Here is an 8,425-nt window from a genome sequence, read left to right as displayed (position 1 = left end):
CACTCACACACTCACACTCACACACACACGCACACACACACACACTCTCTCTCACACTCACTCACACACACACACACACAATGTTTCTTCATGCCGTAGTGTTTGTCTCGTCTGACTGATTCGTGCGTCTCTGCAGTAAATATGAACGCTGATCTTTTTTTCCTCAGCTCATATTCTGTCGGTGTCTGTATTTCAGCTGCTGGCGCCGCAGGCGTGAGACTCTGTAGACGAGAGCGTGTGATCAGTTTCATGTCTTTATCAATACTCATATCAGACCAACCGCAAACAATATCAAACTCACACACTATAAATCTGATTTATTATTATTATTATTATGATTATCTGCACTCTGTGTGGAGGAACCGGGGCCCCGGGGCCGCCGCTGAGAGCCCGCACCAAATGCGCAGGTAACCGCGATCATCTTGGATGTTGTTTCTGATAAATGCTGATATAATCAAAGAAAGAAGACTTATAACTCTGTGTAGGATTTTAAAGGGACAGTTCTGTCATCATGTACTCTCCCTAATGTCACTCCAAACCTCTATGAGTTTCTTTCTTCTGTGGAACATAAAATAAGTTATTTAGAAAAATGTTGGGAATCAAACTGTTTCAGTTCCCATTGTGTTTTTGTCCATATAATGGAAGTCAATGGGAGCCGAAACCGTTTGAGAACCAACATTCTTCAAATACAGGTTTTGAACAGCATAAAAATGTTGGGTGAGCTGTCCCTTTAATACTTGTTTTTCACAGTATGTATCTTGAATATGAGTGTATTTAGATATATGATGTTGAGTGTGGTGTGTGTGTGTGTGTGTGCGTGTGTGTGTGTGTGTGTGAGTGTGTGTGTGTGTGTGTGTGTGTGTGTGTGTGTGTGTGTGTGTGTGTGAGTGTGAGTGTTTGTGTGTGAGTCTGTGTGTGTGTGTGTGTGTGTGTGTGTGTGTGTGTTTGTGTTTGTGTTTATGTGTGAGTGTGAGTGTCAATGATCTCTCCATCTTTGTGTAAAAGCTTGATTTGCACAGAACGAGCTTCATCAGCATCTGATCTTCTGTCTGAATGCATCAGGCCGTTCATTAGTCCGTTAATTAGCCTAATGCCTGACGCACTGCTCTGTTTAAGCTCCTTAATGACAGCTTGGGCCCGACAGCCATCAGTCGTACTTTACATGTTTAACAAATGTGTTTCAGCGCAGCGGCGGATGCAGAAACCAGTGTTTTTCTGTCAGACTCGTGAGATTTTTCTCCTGTCTTTGTTCCCTCTTTGCTGAGCTTAATGGAAGTCCAGTGACAAAGAAACACAGACGTACAGAGAAAAATTAGTTGTAGCCTTGAAAGTTAATTATTTTGTGGGAGGTATGCAGGCTTATCGTTTCTGTGCGTTATTGTTTCGTCAGCCGCACAAAGACGTTCGTCTGAATGGAAAGCTTCCCTCTGATTGCGTGCTTTTTCCTCTCGAAGAGCTTTAATAAAAGCTGCGCTGACTGTTTTTACTTAAAACTAGTGAATAAATCTACCTGTGCACAGGACACAATACAATCTCTGATAACTTTGAGAGCTGCTCCGAAATTACACACAAATACTGCTGCTATAGTGTGTGTGTGTATATTATGATGTTTTATAGTATATTTTAAGCTTTTTAGACTAATTTTTAAGCTTTTTAGACTTTATTTTCAAAATATACTTTTTGCACTTTTCCATACTATAACTTTCAAAATGATTTATACTGTATTCATTTTTTTATATTTAAATTTTTTATATTGTGTGTGTGTGTTTGTGTGTGTGTTTGTTTAGTGTATATTTTTAGTGTATTTTAATCTTTTCATTCTTATAGTTTTACTTATAAATATACTTTTTGTATTTTGTTCATACTATAATTTTCATAACGTTTTATACTGTATTTATATTTTATAGTATATTTTAAGGTTTTTATAGTTAAAATTAGTTTTAAAATATATGTTTTTGTACTTTTTCATACTATACATTTGATAATTTTTTATACTATATTTCAATTGATTTATTTATATACAGTATATGTATATAGAAATTATATATTTATATGTTTTATTATACATTATACATGCATATATATATATATATATGCATGTATAATAAAATATATAAATATATAATTTTTTATAAACTTTTTTCTTTTTTATTCTTTTTCTTAGTTCTTTCTTTCTTTCCTTCTTGTCTTTTCCCCATCTCTGTCGTTCTTCTTCTCGTTCATCTCTCTGGTCTGATGCCGTTCATCATCAGTAATGGCAGCTGAGTGGAAGCAGATGAGCTTCAGCGCTAATGAAGATAAATTCACTCCTGACTGTTTGTCTGCTTTTATTTTTTTAAGTTTGATTTTAAAGCGGCGGGAGAAATTAAATAAATAAGAAAGGAATCAGCTTCAGCACTTTGCAGGCTGTTTGTAAACTCATCTCTCTCCATATCCGTCAGTCATAATATATGTGCTGTCAGATGAATCACGCAGAGAAAACATGTTTCATCAGACCCAAACCTTCAGCCAGACTGAGAACCCCTGATATACAGCAGACGGGAGAGCTCATTCTGTCAGCGTTTACTTTCACTCTTACTTCCTCAAATCTTCTCGATTCATTTGACTTTCAGAGAGAATCGGCGTGAATGTGGTCCTGTTTCTCAGTAAGAGCATCACAGAGTTCAGAAGAGCTGTAACATAGCGCACGACTCATATGGATGACTGTTATGATGCATTATATTGCTTTTATGATGTGCTATGCTTCTTTATGATGCTTTATGCATTATGATGTGTTGTGGTGCGTTATGGATTATGCATTTTGGATTATGATGCATTATGCGTTATGATGCTTTGTGATACATTATGCATTATGATGCGCTGATGCGTTATGACACGTCACGATACTTTATGATGCGTTATGCATTATGATGATTTATGCATTATAATGCGTTATACCACTGTTTTGCTTATTTATAGAAATAAAAACAATTTAGTTCAAAGACGCTACAATTCTAATCTGAAAGCATTATGCATTATGATGTGTTATGATGCATTATGACGATTAACGGGTTATGCATTATGGATTATGATGCATTATGCGATATTTGTCATGATGCTTTATGATGCATTACGATGCACCATGATGAGTTATGATACGTTATGATGCATTATAATGTGTTATGCATTATGATACATTACGACACTTTATGATGCGTTATGACGTGCCATGATACTTTATGATCACCTATTTTATATTTAATATAAGTGAGTTTGTCTTTGTTTGTTTTATTGTGGCTGTGTTTTCATTAAAAATAATGATGAACCACAAACTAAGCATTTATTTTAAAGTCGTTACTTCTTTTCTTTTGTCTAATATATATATATATATATATTGCTCCCAACAAATTTGTGGCCATGCATTAAAAGTTCATTCCCTTGTTTTATTAAAACATATGTGTGAAATAACATAAATATCTTTACTGTCACTTTTGATCAGTTTAATGAGTCCTTGATGAATAAAAGTTATAATTTCCTTCAGAGAAAAAACGCTTTTGGCTGATAGTGGTTGTATGAGTAAGAAGTTGTTTTGAGGGCAGTGAGCATTGGATTTGGCATTGACTCTCAGCTGATGAAGGGTTGATGGGATGGACACTAAATACCTCACACTCTCTCATCTCCATCCCAAACACAGACTCCAGCAGAACACTGAGCATTGATCCCGCGCTCGGTTGCCACGGTAACACCATCTCTCTAGTGATTGGGTTCACGGGGAACGACCCGCTTCCCTTCATATCAAAGCGCGACCCTTCGACCTCCTGATCTTCACGAGCAGATCGACACGTCAGTCTAACAAATCAGATTGAGCTCGACAGGTCGCACCGCCGATCTCATTAAACCGCCTGCTAGAAGAGCTGCGTTACGTTAACTAGTGTGAGGAGCGATCCGCTGCATCCGTCACTACATCCATCAGACCATCAGTGACTGAGATCGAGAGAGACGCGAGACAGAGAATGAAGAAGAAATCACCTTCAGACAGAGCAGAACACATTATCAGTGACTGTGTGAAAACTCTCATTGTAACAAGCGCGATCAGAGCGAGTGGAGATACAAATGATAAAGCGATGTCTGAGTGTAAAATCACACCAACTGACCTCAGCAGATTTTAGCTGGGAATGATTGGACAGGAAAACAAAACTCATAATTTACTCTTTTCTATACGATGAAAGCAGACATTGACCAGAGCTGACAAACTCCAAATAGTGATGCCATGGTGAGGAAATGAATGAACCCATTAATAAACATGTGACAGCATTGATATTACAGATTACACCGCACATTTTACAAGATTTTTGTCAGGATTTGTAGCGCTTTGATCTTTAATGTTGGATCTTTCCTTTTCTTTGAACAAAACCAATGCTTGAAAGTACAGTGACAAACCTGCTTATATTAAACAGAGAATTTAAATTAATAATTGTGTTACGATGCTCAGTGATGCTTTGTTGCGTTACGATGCTTTATTATGCTTTATGTTGTGTTACAGTGCGTTACAACGCTTTGTTGCATTATGAAGCGTTACAAAGCTTTAGGTTGCAATACAATGCATTATGATGCTTTGTTGTGTTACGATGCTTTATGCTGAGTTACAATGCTTTATGATGCTTTGTTGCAATATGATGCTTTATGTTGCGTTACAGTGCGTTACAACGCTTTGTTGCATTATGAAGCGTTACAAAGCTTTAGGTTGCAATACAATGCATTATGATGCGTTGTTGCATTATGATGCTTTATAGTGTGTTACGATGCTTTATGCTGTGTTACAATGCTTCATGTTGCTTTATGATGAATAACAATATTTTATGATGCTATATGTTGCGTTACAGTGCGTTACAATGATTTGTTGCATTATAAAGCGTTACAAAGCTTTAGGTTGCAATACAATGCTTTATGATGCTTTGTTGTGTTACGATGCTTTATGCTACGTTACAATGCTTCATGATGCATAACGATACTTTATGATGCTTTATGTTGCATTACAGTGCTTTGTTGCATTATGAAGTGTTACAAAGCTTTAGGTTGCATTACAATGCTTTATGGTGCTTTGTTGCGTTACAGTGTTTGATAGTGCATTATGATGCTTTATGTTGCGTTACAGTGCGTTACGATGCTTTAGATTACATTACAATGTTTTATGATGCTTTATGTTGCGTTACAATTCTTTGTTGCATTATGATGCATAACAATGCTTTACTACTATGTTGTGTTATGAAGCTCTATGATGCTTTATGATTCTTTATTTTGTGTTACGATGCTTCAAAAGGGTGGATTTATTATTATTCTTACAACAATAAAATAGTACAGTGACACACTTGTTTATATTAAACAGAGAACTTTTATTAACGAAAATAAGATGGGTGATGTACAGAACCGCACATGACATGCCAACAAAAATATATTTATTGTGGCCAGGAATTTATTTTATCATGGCCACTTTGTACTAATTCATTCCCTCATTTTGATTTAATTAATATTATATCAGTATTAATGTTTTTCTGTATGCCTAATCAAATAAATGCAGCCTTGGTGAAAAAAATCATACAGACCCAAACATTTAAAAACAGGAGTTTGGATGTGTACATATACATTTCATTTTATACTTTATAGCTACAAATGGTCATTTATAATGTAATATACACACCCACACACTTCTCTCATTGTCTCGTCATGTCTGGTCTGGTGTCGTGCAATCACGTCGTCTATTTTCATGATAAAGGTGATGTGAATGAGCCATTAGGATGAACAGGAGCCGATAATGTGCTGATAATTTAGAAAACATTATTTAAATGTCAAGCTGTAATGATAAAGAGCCGCTAATAGTTCCATCTAAATGTCACGCTGAAATTATTCAATTAGCAGCTGGTGAGAGAGGCCGAGCGTCATTTAGCCTTCCGTACAGTGTGTTTGACTCCCATCAGCTCATCATGTGCTCGTGTTTGCTCTCTCATGGCTCACGTTCACAGCTCAACACATGAGACGCAGTTGAGAAGCAGGTTTGAGCTTTACATCACACACTCACTGTTACTGTATTTGAGAATCATTGAGGAGGTTGGGTGAGATGTTTGTTTCCTCACAGTAAATCTGAAGGTGTTTTCTTGCTCAGTTTTTGTTTTATTTTCCAGCAAAAGCATCAGAACATTTTATAACAGGTGCAGTTTTTCTCACTCCGCTGGCAATTAGCTTTTCCTACTTGTGTTATTTCACAAAATTGTTTGATTTGTGAAATAAATAAGGAAAAATAAGAAAACAGTTAAACAATTAGCCAGTTAGACAGTTGTGTTGAGCCTGTGTGTGTTTTTGTGGTTGTGTGTGGCACGTTTTCTCGTCCTGATTCAGTCATTGCTGAGCTGTTTCTCCATGACTGACGCTGTTAAACACACTGATGACGCGTCTCTGTCTCTCATTCACCGTTAAGTTTGGGTGGCATTCACAGATTTTCACTGTGTGTGTGTGTGTGTGTGTGTGTGAGTGTGAGTGTGTGTGTGTGTGTGTGTGTGTGAGTGTGAGTGTGTGTGTGTGTGTGTGTGTGTGAGTGTGTGTGAGTGTGTGTGTGTGAGGATTTTCCCGTCCCACTCGGACTCGTCCCCGTCACTGTGGGCCTCTGATAGTTACGCAAATAGAGGGATTTCAAAGCTCTATTTTCTGCATGACACTCTTTAAACGGCAGCAAACACCTGAGAAGGAGCCTTCAGACGTCCATCAGCTCTTGTTCACTTCATTCCAGCCTTTACAAATTATTTAAAGGAATAGTTCACCCAAAAAGAAAATGTGCTGAAAATCTACTCATCCTCAGGCCATCCAAGATTAGGATGAGCTTGTTTCTTCATCAGGTTTGGAGAAATGTAGCATTGCATCAGTGTCTCAGCAATGGATGCTCTGCAGTGAATGGGTGCCGTCAGAATGAGAGTCCAAACAGCTGATAAAAACATCACAATAATCCACAGCACTCCAGTCCATCAGTTAACATCTGGAGAAGACAAAAGCTGAAACACATCCAGCATTAAGACGCTTTTAACTCAAATACATTGAGTTCATAATCCATAATAACTCTTCCTCCAGTGAGTCAGTGTTCTGGTGTGAATCAGGAGAGAAATCTGCACAGATCAAGCAGCGTTTAAACAGCTCTAAACACATATGTGGCTGGATTTTGATGTGAGAGACAACAGCAGATGCACTTTTTCACTGGAGGAAGAGTTATTATGGATTATGAACTCAATGTATTTGAGTTAAAAGCGTCTTAATGCTGGATGTGTTTCAGCTTTTGTCTTCTCCAGATGTTCACTGATGGACTGGAGTGCTGTGGATTATTGTGATGTTTTTATCAGCTGTTTGGACTCTCATTCTGACGGCACCCATTCACTGCAGAGCATCCATTGCTGAGACACTGATGCAATGCTACATTTCTACAAACCTGATGAAAACACAAACTCATCCTGATCTGGGATGGACTGATGGTGAGCACATTTACAGCACATTTTAATGTTTGGCTGAAGTATTCCTTTAACACAAAATAAATAAAGAATAAATCTGAAGAAAACAGCGATTGCATAGAGTTTATATTTCAGCCAGTTTCTCATTTTTGTTGTTTGTTTGTTTCTTTGTTTGTTTTGTCAGTCAGTTTCCTTACAGCATGTGTTTTGAAAGTGATTCAGGAGACTTTTAAAGAATATTGATGCTGATCGTGTAACTGCTGGAGTTCTGTTTGAATCGTCTCACATTCGTCTTGTGTTTTCTCATCTCCTCCTCATTCTTAAGTGGTTTTCACATCAATAGGGTGGAAATGTCTGGAAATAAGAGCACTTGAATAATGGTGCACTAGAGCTCGCGGGTCACATTTCAGACGCTTTCTTAAATAATCTCAGAAATCGTTCTGTGTGTACAGCCAATTGTCCAAAAAATCAATAGCTTTTAAAGCTGAGCTTGATTCACACGCTGTTCCTGCCTTTTTCCTTTTGTAAAGCACAAAAATCAATGTCATATTTTTAAAAATCATTTGCTGAACTTAGAAAATTGTGAATAGGATAAATGTGGCCGTGTTGGTCTCATATCGACCTCCGAGAATTAGAGTTCACTCCTTCTTTTTACTCATCACTCGTTCTCTAAGGCATACGTGAGCGTGCATTCATAAATACAAACACACACACTCACACACACACACACACACACACACTCACACTCGCACACACACTCACTCACCACTCACCACACACACACTCACTCACCACACACGCACTCGCACTCGCACTCGCACACACTCACACTCACTCTCACACACACACCACACACACACACACACACACACACACACACACACACACTCTCTCTCTCTCACACACACACACACACACACACACACACACACACGCACACACACACACACACACACTCT

The 8,425-nt window shown here is 37.8% G+C and overlaps 2 protein-coding genes across 2 annotated transcripts in view; both read left to right on the top strand.

Annotated features, from left to right (window-relative positions):
• LOC107549789 (receptor-type tyrosine-protein phosphatase mu-like) overlaps window positions 1–217 on the top strand; it is a 138,450-nt gene extending 138,233 nt beyond the window's left edge. Inside the window, exon 7 of the mRNA XM_016230964.1 lies at window positions 168–217. Within this exon, the coding sequence (XP_016086450.1) occupies window positions 168–217 (50 nt within the window). The remainder of the gene's footprint in view (window positions 1–167) is intronic.
• A 142-nt stretch (window positions 218–359) lies between these two features.
• The window catches only part of LOC107549788 (receptor-type tyrosine-protein phosphatase mu-like), a gene marked incomplete at its 3' end in the record, with an annotated part of 77,356 nt that continues 69,290 nt past the window's right edge, over window positions 360–8,425 (top strand). The window contains exon 1 of the mRNA XM_016230963.1: window positions 360–407. The remainder of the gene's footprint in view (window positions 408–8,425) is intronic.

This window comes from Sinocyclocheilus grahami, unplaced genomic scaffold, assembly GCF_001515645.1.
Source record: "Sinocyclocheilus grahami isolate Dianchi unplaced genomic scaffold, SAMN03320097.WGS_v1.1 scaffold381.1, whole genome shotgun sequence".
NCBI lineage: Eukaryota > Metazoa > Chordata > Actinopteri > Cypriniformes > Cyprinidae > Sinocyclocheilus > Sinocyclocheilus grahami.
This window is presented reverse-complemented; position numbering and strand designations above follow the sequence as displayed.